The sequence below is a fragment of the Phalaenopsis equestris genome, unplaced genomic scaffold (assembly GCF_001263595.1).
Source record: "Phalaenopsis equestris unplaced genomic scaffold, ASM126359v1 Scaffold001081, whole genome shotgun sequence".
Classification (NCBI taxonomy): domain Eukaryota; kingdom Viridiplantae; phylum Streptophyta; class Magnoliopsida; order Asparagales; family Orchidaceae; genus Phalaenopsis; species Phalaenopsis equestris.
The window spans coordinates 824,850-838,223 of record NW_018165520.1 but is presented as its reverse complement, the minus strand read 5'-3'; the positions used below and the strand labels follow the sequence as shown (position 1 = coordinate 838,223).

The 13,374-nt window shown below is 34.8% G+C and overlaps 1 protein-coding gene across 1 annotated transcript in view; it reads left to right on the top strand.

The window, feature by feature from the left end:
* Positions 1-560: 560 nt before the first annotated feature.
* The window catches only part of LOC110033038, a gene marked incomplete at its 3' end in the record, with an annotated part of 13,947 nt that continues 1,133 nt past the window's right edge, over positions 561-13,374 (top strand). Inside the window, 1 exon segment of the mRNA XM_020736886.1 lies at positions 561-1,099. Coding sequence (XP_020592545.1) covers positions 611-1,099 — 489 coding nt within the window.

The window sequence follows — 13,374 nt, the reverse complement described above, 5'->3', positions numbered from 1 at the left end:
TGGACTGTACGTAGAAATATCTGTATAAAAATTAATTGATGGGAGACATCTGAATTCATAAGAACTACATGCTAACTGTGTAAATTTCCCTTTTGTAAGAAGTTACGGTCATCCAAATGAACTCATACATCAAACCAGCAGCCCGTAGAAAAATATTTCCGCACGTCATACGCACGCAGAATTGCGTGCGTATAACGGTTATACGGGAGTTATTGGAGGGTTATGTCGCAGTTATTGGGGTTAATGTAAATTTCCCTTTTGTAAGAAGTTATAGCCATCCAAATGAATTGATACATCAAACCAATAGCCCGCAGAAAAATATTTATGTACGTCATATGCACACAATTCTGCGTGCGTGCGAGTTACGGTTATTCTGGAGTTATTTGAGGGTTATTTCGTTGTTATTAGGGTTAATACACCCAATAACCTTACAAAACTCTGGAATGACAGGAAAAAAAATAGTGTGAAATCACAAAATATATTGCTAGGTTATTTAGCAGTTATTGAAATGTTATTGATTTAATTACCCTAATAATCTATCAATAACCACCACTAATTATTCGGGTTCATACGCGTGATAGCTCTCCGCAACCGGAGGCCATACGAAAAAATGGCGCTGGTTTCGTCGGCTCTTCTCTCTGGCTTCTCTACCATTTCATCATCTTCTCTTTGCTCCTCCCTTCAAAAATTCTTCATTTCTACCTCCGTCCTTCCTCCTTCCTCAATCCCACTCCATTCCCAGTTTCTCCTCCTTGATCGCTCTTCGCGTCACTTATCCTCAACCCCATCTTCTTTCGCGCGCACTGCCCACCTCCGCCGCGAAACCGGGCACGAAGATTCCGTCTTCCCCATAATCTCCGACTTAGAAGATGCAGATAAATTACGGGAAGAAGATGAATCCCTGGCGACCGAATCAGTCAAAGTGTGGCTTCCGAGCTTCCCAGTCCCTAAGCTCACCATCAAGGAGAAGAAGGAATTAGCTTCCTATGCTCATAGCCTCGGTAAGAAGCTCAAATGCCAGCAGGTCGGCAAATCTGGTGTCACCCCTACTGTCGCGGGCGCCATGGTCGAAGCCCTCGAGGCCAATGAGCTCCTAAAGGTTTGTTATGTTCTTTTCAATGTCTTCTTGCTCAAGCTTCATTTTTATTTTATTTTAACTTTATCTGAATATCTAATTCATTTGCCGCGTAGTGTTTATATCCTCTGGTAATGCGTAGGATCAAGTTGGAGTTGTTGTAATACTGCTCTCTTAAAAAATTGGTAGTATCAAGGATTTGGATTTTCTTTCTTCATTTTTGAGCTATGCTTATAGTTTGATAGATTGGATTGTGCTATGAGTGGGTTCTCCAGAATGCTGCCTCGGGGCCGAATCATTCACATGGCATGCTTTTACAGTTATTTAATTAATTTTCTTTTATGATTCTTTTAGGATTTCTACATCATTAGGGGCTAGGACCCCATCATTTTGAAAGAAGAGGCCGCTCTGGCCCTCTTTGTCTCTTTTTCATTATGTGCATGAGACCTATTTACTTTTTAATTTGCTGAATGAACAATTTTGTTGTTTGTGAAAAAAAAAATAGAGTTTTATCTAAGACTTAAAGGGGTTTTTTGGCTGCAAGTAGGGTTTAAATCGTAAATCTGTTAAATTTCCCGATCTCCAGATTTAGTAAATCCAGATTTTAGCTGAATCGATGGCAAAATTTGGTACCCTAAATTCAAAAATTCATAAACCTATGAAACTCCTACATTTTAGTGTTTGGTTGGATTTAATAAATTTGGTGATAAATCCAATTAAAATGTGCTACCAGACACCCCCAAAGGCTTGGTAGTAGACCCAGGGAAGTGGGGATTTAATGATCTTCCATAACTTTTGTTTTTAAAGTTTGTTTGTAATGAGATGAGCTTTTTTGAATCATAATTAATTGTTTTTCTCATGTTGCATAATTTTGTTCCGAAATTTAAAAATTCAAATTAATTTGAAATTTAAAATTTTAATTATTTATATATAAGTTTACAAGAGCAAACATAACGTAGTTTTGCAGAAATATACATCATAAAAGTTTTTAAATAAGTAATCATAATAAATTTTTTTTCATCATGTTTTTGCTTCTTTTGATGAGGCATTTTTAATTTTGTATATAATCCTTATGACTAATCTTAAAGTACTTTTCTCTAAAGAGTTGAAGTTCAAGTAGTCCTTAATGAAATCGGGTGCTCTCTTCTACAAATCATCTCTAGGAAATCATATAGCATGAGTGGGTGATTCGTTCTTCTTCCTCACCATAAACCTCTAGTGTCATTTGATGATGCTTCATTCATATGTATCTTTTCCACTTTATGTTTTTTGAATCTGGAGATATTTATTTGAAGTCTGATACATATCATCACATACTTTAATTATATCCATTATATATTTAGTCTAAATTATAAAATTAGCATATATAGTGCTACTTGGTTCGATTTATTTCTTAATATTTTTATGTAAACCAATAACATCCGAAACAATAATAAATGTAGAATATGAAAATACATCTGCATGGACATTAGCTATGTTAGGTGATATTTTAGAACTAAAAGCATAGATTATTAAAAATTAACAATTGATTCTGGCATCTCTATCAAGTATCATGATATTGTGCAACTCATCCAGTCTTACTATTTCCATAAAAAAATTTACTTGAAATATGGTGCATTCTATGTGTTATTGCAATATGAGAGATGAGTAATCTTGGGCAAACTCTTTAACCCAAAAATCTTAAAAATGGTATCTAGATCTACAATTGGTACAATGACAAACTGGTCAACATCATATTGAAACTTCATAGTAGTAAGTAGTTCAATTTTAAGTAATAAAAATTTGGAAATTCTTTTGATGTGACTTTGGGTGGAAGTGTTAGGTTGATCTTATTAGTGGGCTTAACATGGTATATTTGGATGATGTTGTTATAAAACTTAATATATAAGTGTTCTACATCATAATGAATAGCATTCATGTCGAAACATCACAGTTTGGTTGAAAGTTTATTTGGCCATATCTATTGGAAGTATAGTACATCACAAATTATTTTCATAGCTATCAATTTTTATAGGCACCATATAACTAGTAGTTTTTGAGAGCGATGTGTGCTTCACCCATCTTAATGAAAGGGCTTTGGATGATGCTCAGTCTTCAGATTTATCCATAATAATACTTTGGTGTACATTGAGAGCGATGTGTGCTTCACCCATCTTAATGAAAGGGCTTTGGATGATGCTCAGTCTTCAGATTTATCCATAATAATACTTTGGTGTATATGACATTCATATTATTCCTCTATTAGTCATTAACATACATCTCTTATCATTATATGTAAATAATGAAGATATTTCTTATCGCCTAGCTTTGGATTCACTTTGTCTTATAGCTATATATTTCATCCTACTATTTAGGTGCTCAATCATGTTTCCCAAATCATCATCCCGAAGAAGTGTATTATCAATGATCTCTTTAATATCCTCATCCTCTAGATCTTGAGTGTTCTCTAAAAATAAGATTTGGGCTTTGCATTGGGGTTGGTTGCATATGTTTTTTCTTATGATATTTAAAATGAGTGATAGAGATTAATTAAAGATGGGTTACGACGTGATACAAAAACTTCTCAAAGTTAGTTTAGATTCATGTCGAGCAAGTCTACCATGGAAGCTATATTTTATTGAGAGGTTTGATGACAAAGTATAGAGAGAGAGCAAGGAGGATCTACATATGATTTTTGTTGATTCAGAAAAATCTTATGATAAAGTTCCAAGAGAAGTACTTTGGAGAATTATTGAAAAGGGAGATGTTGATATTGCTTATATTTAATTCATTAAAGATATGTATACTAGAGTTGTTACTTGTTCGAACAATTGGAGGATTGACCAAGTATTTTTCTATTTTAGTTGGATTACATCTGGAATCGGCTTTAAACCCATATCTTTTTGCTATAGTTATAGATATTTTTACTGGACATTCACCGGAGGATATACTTTGGTATTCGCTTTTTGCTGATGATATCTTTATTGTGGATAAACTAGATAGAGTTTAGGAAAAAATGGAATTATGGAGGTCAATTTTAGATTCTAAAGACTTTCGTTTGAGTAGATCTAAGACTGGATACATGAAATGTAATTTTAGCAATAGTAGATCTAATGGCGAGGTTGTAACAATGGTGATTAAGTCATTAAAAGGAGCAAATATTTTTGATATCTTGGTTCTATTGTTCAACGTAATGATTATGTAGATGGGGATGTTATTAGTAGAATTTAAGTTGGATGTTTGAAGTGTAGAATGTTTCGGGTCTATTGTGTGACAGAAAAGTACTGTTTAAACTTAATGGAAAATTTTAAAAGATGGTGGTGAGACCTACAATGCTTTATGGAGCAGATTGTTGACCTGTAAAAGAGAAGCATAAAATTAAGTGTTGTTGAGATGAGAATGCTTTGGTGGATGAGTGGTTTTACTCTTAGGGATAAAATGCGAAATAAAAATATTTGTGAAAGGGTTGGAGTAGTTATAGTGGCAAACAAAATTTGAGTGAGTCTCCTGGGATAGTTTGGCCACATTAAATGCCATTTATCTCATGACCCTATTAGGAGAGTAGATGTTTATTTGACTTATGCTAAGAAAGGTAGATGTAGACCTAAAAACTTTGGCATATTGTATAAAAATGATATTAATTTATTAGAATTAAATGAAATACGACACTTAATAGAACACAATGGCGAAAAATGATTCATGCAGCCGATCCCACTTAGCGGGGTAAAAGCTTCTTCTCCTCGTTATTGTTGTATTTAAAATAAGTGATGCTTTTAGTTGTAGAGGTGGATTCAAATGGCATTAGTGTTGGAGATACTTTCTTATGGAGGATTAGATATAGCAGTGGGCCTTTGGGTAGAAGTGGAACATGGCTGAAGATGGATTTTTCAATGAATATTGTGGAATGAATTATCTAGGGATTAATAGACTTGCAACTCTATTTCATTTTTGGAAGACTAAAGCTTGCTCTCTTGCATGTGCAAGGTTCATCATTAACACAAGTAGATTATGTAAGGTAGTTATATACACATCTCATTCTTACATCACTTCCCTATAAATTCGACATGATCTAATTATATATTAGGCATCATTTTGCCACAAGCTGGCAACTTGCTTTTCTGCTTTTGTAGGATTCATCATTTACACAAACTCATCAACAATTTCCCTCCTTTGTATGGGCAATCATTATCCCAAGTACTATAGCTTGTTTTCTCTTATGCGCATTGTTCAGTCAGCACATCTTATTCTTTCAGTTGTGCACATTGAATTCACAACATCTAATTATATGGGAGCCATCATTTGGTAGCAACTTGTACCTTGATCTCCTACATCTGTAGAATTCATCATTCACGCCAATAGATTAGCTTTCTCCTCTACTCTTTGTAGGGGTTATCATTAGCCTATGCACTATACCATACATTTTTACATCTATAGGCTTCATCATTAGCACTAGTATGCTTTCTTGCACTTGTCGTGTCTTTCATTGGCACAAGCACATTAGCTTGCTCTCCTACACTAGGAGGGGTCCTTTAACTAATCATTGGAGGCTTTGAAAGGTATCATGTGGTATTGGGGTTATTCCCTCCATTCAGCTCTCTAGGTTTAGGGATCGAGTGTCAAGTAACATGGAGTTTTTAAAGGTAAATATTTTATTTCGTTATAGATTTTGCTAGTCAACATTTTCTTACTATTTAGTGTTTGTATTAGATTTTTGGGATTGAGATTTCCTATGAGTGCAAGCCATTATTGTTAAGTACAGTTGAAACATAATGTTGCATCACGCTTTCAATTAAGGACATCACATAAATTGATGATGGTTAATTTCAGCTTGATATTTAAGGCATGTTTTGTGATGAATTGTTAATTTGATCATGATCCTATGATTCCATCATCTCCGGTCAACCTGGTAGATATATTCTACAATGACAAAGATTGAGAGGCAACATTCTCTAGGGATTCCAAGTAGTAGCTATAGGTTGCCATCAATTAGATAGTGAGTAGATTAGAGCAACAAATATGCTTGAAGATATGGTTTCAGTGCTATAGAGCAAACTTCAAAGCTATAACACACTTCAAAGCATTCTTAGGTGAAACTACGGAGGTTATCATCTACGTGGTAGTTGACTTCACCATTTATCCATGAGATGCCTAATGTTAGAGACCATGAGTTTTCTTGAACTTCTGTTAATTTTGTTTTTTGACCTGCCTTAGTTGTTATTGGTTTTTGAGAGCAAGTGAGACTTGACTTAGGAGGAAGACCTAGCTTGAAGTTTGATTTGTAGTGTTTGTTTTATTTTTTGGGTCTAAATTTTTGTGGCCTAGACATTTTTGGGAGTAATTTGAATTTAATTGCCAGAATTCTTCTTAGTACTAAGCCATTATTGCCTTAACTCCCTCAGGGTAAATTAGATTTAGTTACTTGAATTTATAGTTCAAACTTTCTGGAGTGATTTTAAAATTTGGTTGCCCAATTTTACTAAGAATAGCTCTTTATAACCTCATAATTCTCAAGTATAATTTGAATTGGTTGCCTGGTATTTCTGAAGACTATGTTTTTACCATCAAGACTTCTCTAAGATAAGTTTGAATATGGTTGCTTGAATCTAACTCAAGGCTAGGTCTTTGTTGTCATGACCCGATTCGGGGCATGAAATTTCTAAGATAGGAACAGACAATCGGAGGGTAATTTTCTAAGGTGTTATAGTGGAAAGTTTTTTTATAGAGAAAAGATCAAGAGTAATTGACACATACATTGATTTTGTAGTGTTGTAGAATAAGAATGTAAAATTTTTGGAATTATTAGAATATTCGAAGGTAAATCTAATCTTAGACGGATGACCTTTTTTTTATGAAAATTAGAATTGAGATTATCTTCTAATTTTAAAATTGTCTATTTTTTCAAACTATCTGCATATATTGCTTGCTTATGCTATGATTATTTAAGTTTATTTATATTATGTAATTTATATAGAAAATATTATCTTATAATTTTTAATATAATTATATAAATGAATGTTTAATAATTCTGTTTTCCCATGCAAATGATGTAAGATCATGCCAATAAGCACAGTCTGTCAACTCAAGCAATGCAAGTCAAATTCGAATTTTAAAAGAAAATTTCTTAAAATTCAAATGCTCATTTGTGTACCCCGCATCAACTTGAATTATTAGGGTTTTTATTTATTAAACTTCATTTAAATATGATGTTGCATTTTGTTTTCTTTAACCTTGGAACTGCCAGCCGTTTATGATGCCTTTTTGGTTCCGTAATTTGTTGATTAAGACATTGACTACATTTATGTAAGGATGGTTGTAATGAAAGTACTATTAAAGATCGAAGTCAGTTTTTAAATAACATTTATCTTTAAGCAGGTTTCGTGGCTAATTCTTGGAGATTGACTTGCTGGACTTCTCCATTTCTGCTTTTTGGTTAGAGTCGGTTTATTATATTTGTTTTTTTGTTATCAAAGTAATTAAATTCGTTTTTTTTTTTTGACATCTCCTTAAAACTCTCTCATGTCATGGAGTTTCTCTAAAATTCCTTCCTTTTTATGCAAAGAAAAAACCCCTACATGTTAGTCTTCTCAAAACAACCCAAAATCTTCTCACTTTTCATTCCTTCATCTCTATACACCTAACCAACCATAAATAACCTCAAATTTTTTCTACTTTTCTATGCTGCATCCTAAATAAGCCATAATGAATTTCTCAGCCTAATACAAGTTCCATAAGACAATCCCCACTCCCCACTCCCCTCCACCCTTTTGGCCAAGACTTGATCCCATTTCCGCTCCTCATTGCTCTCTACTCTGGGAAATTTAACTTACCGAAGTATTCTGAACTTCAAACCACTTCTAATTGCTTTCATCTCATTCATAAATGCCACACAAAATTACTCATCCCCATACTATTGTTTAATGCCTACTTACCACCACGTCAGGTGATTTTTCCTCAATTTCATGTGGCTTCCTATTCTAGCAAATGGTGGCTTCTTCTATTTGCTTGGCTGGATTCCTCTGGTTGGTTTGAAATTTTTTTGACACTTTTTAGCTTTCTATTTTGTGATACTAACAGGTCTTTTGGTTGTAACAAATTTCTTGAATTTTGACAGTGGCTTTTGGTGGGGGTGATTATTGTAGCTCCCTTTGTGAGGTTTGATGCTCATTTTTTGGTGGCTTCTCTAGCAGACACTTTTTTCTTATATAATAGGCACATTGAAGGCATGTACAAGGAACTTTATGGCTTGTTACAAATATTTTTTGGGCCTGCAAATCATTCTCCTTAGAGGCTCTACTTATTGATCAAGTATGAGGAACTATGGGTGGGATTACCTCATTATTCGAGCATGATGCTTGCTTACCAGCTACTTCTCTTCTTCATTTCTTTCCTTTCTCTTCTCGTTTCATTCTTCTTATTTTCATTTATTGTTATTTGTTTAGATTTTCACAGATTTGTTACAATCTTGCTTCTTTTTTGTGTGATTCAAGGTGTGCGATCCATATTTTTCTCATCATTAATTTAACATAAGCCAAAGTGTTTTCAATTGAATTTGATTTTTACTACTTTTTTAGTTTCCATAGAAATTTGTAAATAATTATTTTAGTAGTAATAGCCTTTTTTTTCTGGAAAATGTATGACTGTTGAATCAAGTTGTCTCACCTAATGCTGCACTGCATTATAAGTCTAGAATGCCGAACATCCTACATTCTGTTCATCATTGACGGGAGTGAGAATAGGTGAGAGAAATTTTCAGTGTGCGGATTGCTGTTAGTGTTTCAAGAAAAGGAGGTGTTGGGTAGTGTAGTGGGATTATATTGTAGTGAGGGTTTGGGAGATTTTTTTTTTCCTGTTCCCTCTGCTTAGGATATGCCTATTTGAGGTGTGATGGAGATTGTAATTATGCTACATTTTGACTATCTGATTGTATATTAACTGTTCCTGTTATTTTTCTGTGGGGAAGAGATCCATTTATATTAAATCCAGCACCACCACTGCATTTATTCCAATAAGCTATTTATTAAAGCTGAATTTTTCTTATGATTTGCACATAGTTCCCCCACTACCTATCTACCAAGTTCTGCTCTAGTGCATGGGATCCATACATGAGTTGGGCTATAATGAATATGCTACATATTCTTTTTGGTGTATACTCTTTGACTAGTGCTCGCATCAAGTGTCAAATAAAATATGACAGATTCATTTGAAAAATAAAGACATATTTACATAGAATGGCTGTTGCATGGAAGAAAAAAAAAATTAGGTTGGAGCACCAAGCTTCAAAGCACGTCGTAAATTTATTTTGAAAACCGATGTTGAAGAACCAAACTGCATGCTATGAAGAGGAGCCCTGTTATTCCAAGAAAAAATTATGCATTTGCCATTTTCCAAGATTTCGGACAGAACACATAAGTGATAAATGAGAATGGGATAATGAATTAATGTTTCATTAAAAGAACAAAATTTGAAAACTTTGCCAAATCCTTATCCACATGGAACTTTATGGTCCAGACCCTTGTGTAGTTATGCTGGTTTCACTGTTTCTTGAAGTTGGTGTAGCTGCTCCGGGTGCAGCGTAATTGTAATAACAAAAAGTTTAAATAAATAAATAAATAAATAAGGAAAATAAAAATCGAACTGGCTTAAGGATTAACTGGCACTACCGTTAAGCTTCAAAGTCGAGAGGTGGAGTTATCATTTGGGAGAAGAAGATAAGGAGGAAGCCAAAGTAGGAGGAAGGTTCGTGCAGTTTTTCCTTGCCGTGCGATACTTAATGCACCTGATTGGCCTTATTGCTTCTTATTCAAGTGATGATGGATAGGAAGAAAGGAGGATCGGCTTCGTGCGTTGCTACCGTGCGAAAGAGAAGCAACAAGCCTGCATCGTGCATGAAAGGAGGAGCGACGTCGTGTTCGCGTGTGGTGGAAGAAGTCGACAAATAAAAAGAAAAAGCCGAGGGAAGAGCTAAAGTGCGCAGCTCTCTCGAGAGGAGAAGAGGCCGCGTGCTGCTGGAAGGAGTGCAGGAAGGAGAGCCGAAGCTTTCAAGCTTGTTAGGAATTTAAGACCGAAAACTTAGGTGAGTTCAAGATTTTATTAAGCGGGATAAATACAAGTAATAATTGTCAATTCCGTCTTCTATATTGCGAGGGATTGAAGAATTTCTTTTTCAACAGATTTAAAATTTAGGAGAGTTATCACATCAAGCAAGGTGAGTAACTATTTTTTTATGCATTATATTAGTATTTTATTTGACGAATAATTATTTTATTAAATGGTTTAAAGAAAGTATATTTATTCATGTTTGATATTTTGAAAGTTTGAAACCTTATCACAATTCAGAGGAAAATGACTGATATATGAAAGTACATTTTAAAAGTATTTTAATTGATACGAAATTTTAAGTACAAGTTTGAAACGTTACCCCCAGATGATGTTGGTAGGGGAGACGATGTACCCGTGCACATTAAATGAAATGGTAAATGTGTACATTCGGGTGTAATTTTTGAGGGTACCAACGGGTAAAATTTTTTGGAGTACTTTGTGGTACATTTTTTAGGGTATTTTCGGGCATTACAGTAATCCTGTTATGTCACTTAAGGGGATTAAAATGATAAGTATTTAAAGTGAAATGAGAAGAAATAAAATTAACATGAAAGTTTAAAAGTTTTATAAATAAATGACAATATTTTCTTTAGTTATTCATGCATAACATTGACATAATAAGTTAATGTATATAAAGATTATAATTGCTCACTAAGTCAAACTTACTAATGAATTTAATTCTCTTTCAGGAAAATAAAATTTATAGGTTCATATATCTAATATGAGAAATTTTGTTTACAGGAGAAGGATCACCGTTGCTGGATATTTATGATTATAGTTTCTTTTTACTATTTCCTTCATATATTTTATATACTTTTTAGTATTGGCTTGACATGTTTTCCTTAGTTGTTTTTGGATGATTTATTTTTATTACGTTTTGTGGATTTTAGTGGCTCTTTTATATATTAGAAGGTTTTATAAATCTGTGGATAGTTATTTAAATGTTTTCATTGTTCGACCACAGTTCTTGATTTGGTTAATTCCAACCTATCAGGTCGGTTCGTAACAGTAACTACGCCGGCCATGGGCGTGGTTACGCCACCACAGCTGAAGTTTTGTTTTGGCATGATTATCCATGGATTTTTTGGCAAGAGCTTTGTAAGGAGAGTTTGGGCATGACTTAGGGTCTGTTTGGCGCAGCGTTTTCGCTGTTGCGCGGCATCCGAACGCGAAATTCGCTCGTTTGGGGCGACGTTGGAAGAGTGGCGTCCCGCGATTTTGATCGAAAGCCGAACGCCTATAGGAGCCCGCTTCCCAGATTTCGAACACGTCATTTTACCTCGTTGCCCTGACCGATCTCTTGTTCCTCCTCTTCGCCGACCACGCTACCGAGCTTCCCGATCGATTCCCTCTTTCTCCGACTGCCTTCTGCTTCTCTCGATCGCTCCTTGCCTCATCTTCGCCGATTCCTCTTCCGCGACCACGCGACCGAGCTTCCTGATCGTGTTCCTCTTTCTCTGACTGTCTTCCGCTTCTCCCGATCGCTTCTTTCCTCCTCTTCGCCGATTCCTCTTCGCCGACCACGCGACCGAGCTTCTCCCGACCGCGTTCCTCTTCCCCGATCTCTCCCCTTTCCTCGAACAGTTGGGTGACATGAATGTAAAGATTGAAGTTTAGGTGGTAGATATGTAAACACAAAAGGATTGAGTGGTATGTTTGATAATCTTTCTTGGTAATAACGTCGACCGAGTAATGCTCTTGACGTCAACTGAAGTTAGAAGTTTCTGGTAAGGTTTTGCATGGCTCTTTTAGGTTGGAATACTCAATTGGACTTTCTTTCTTGGTAATAACGTCGATCGACCGAGTAATGCTCTTGACGTCAACTGAAGTTAGAAGTTTCTGGTAAGGTTTTGCATGGCTCTTTTAGGTTGGAATACTCAATTGGACTTTTATTAGTAACAATGGTGTTATTCATGGAACCTTATCAAATTGCTACATTTGGGATTGATCACTTGATCAATCCCGGGATTTGAGCCCAAATCAGTAGAATTTCATTCAATATTTATGTGTTTACATATCTAATACCTTGAGTTTCAATTTCTTTATATATGCATCTTTTCACTCATGCACGAGAAGCCATTCACGTTGCAAACAAAGATTATGAAGCGGTCTTCACATTGCATAATATTGAGATGTGAATTTTTTTAATAACTAATATTTGATTAGTAGTTGCCCATCACACTTCTTTATTTGTAGTTCTGTGGAGTTTTGCTTTTACAGATTCAAGCTTAAGCAAATTTTCTCAGCTACTTCTGCATTAGAGGGCTATATTTGTAGTTCTGTACAAAACTTTGCTGTAGTTCTGTGGAGTTTTGCAGTAATTAATTCTTTTTTTTAGATTTTAAGATCTTTTGTATAGATCTTTTGATGCAGTTATGAAATGTATAGATCATTGTATAATTCTTTTTCTGTGGAGTCTGTGCAGAACTACAGCTATTGTATAGATCATTTCAGTGGTATGAATTGCTGCAGAAATGAAATGTATAGATCATATTTTGGTGATGCAGCTAGGAATTTTTTTGAGCTGCAGTTATGAAATGTATACAACAACAACTACTGCAATTAAGAATTGAAAAAATGAGGGAGATTTTGATGCAGTTATGAGCAGTTAGCCTTGGTCATTATATCCCCCTTCTTATCTACATTCATTTAGGTGTTTTTTTGATGCAATTATGAGTATTTATGGTGGAATGTTGACATACATATTGGATTCAGATTTTTGGAAGGTTTACAATATTTTTTGCTGTAGATTTTTATAAGGTTTACATACATAACACAGTTTTTTTATCTTTAGTAGCTTGCTGAAATTCTTCATTTTAGCCTGAAGAGATTCTTCACGTTTTAGATATGTCAGTACAAATGAACTGAGTGATAGAGAACTCTGTTTTCTGTAAGCATATTTTGAAAGTTGGGTGGAATGTGAAGCGCATGTGTTTCCCTATAACCAGTTTTGTTTTCTTTAAGTAGCTCTGCTTCCTTTTTTTTTCCTTAAAAGCAACTCTTTTTCCTATAACCAGTTTTGTTTTCTTGAAATTAATTATGATTGCTCGAGCTGCTGAAATATACGAGGCATTAAAAGTAGTTCTAAACTCTATCTTGGTATTGGATTGATACAAGCTTGTTTGTTCAAGGACCTGTGAGAGGAATGAGCCATGTACAGAAACCTCCAGTCCACACTTTTACATGCATTAATTATGTTTCTTATTTCTCTTCTCCCTACT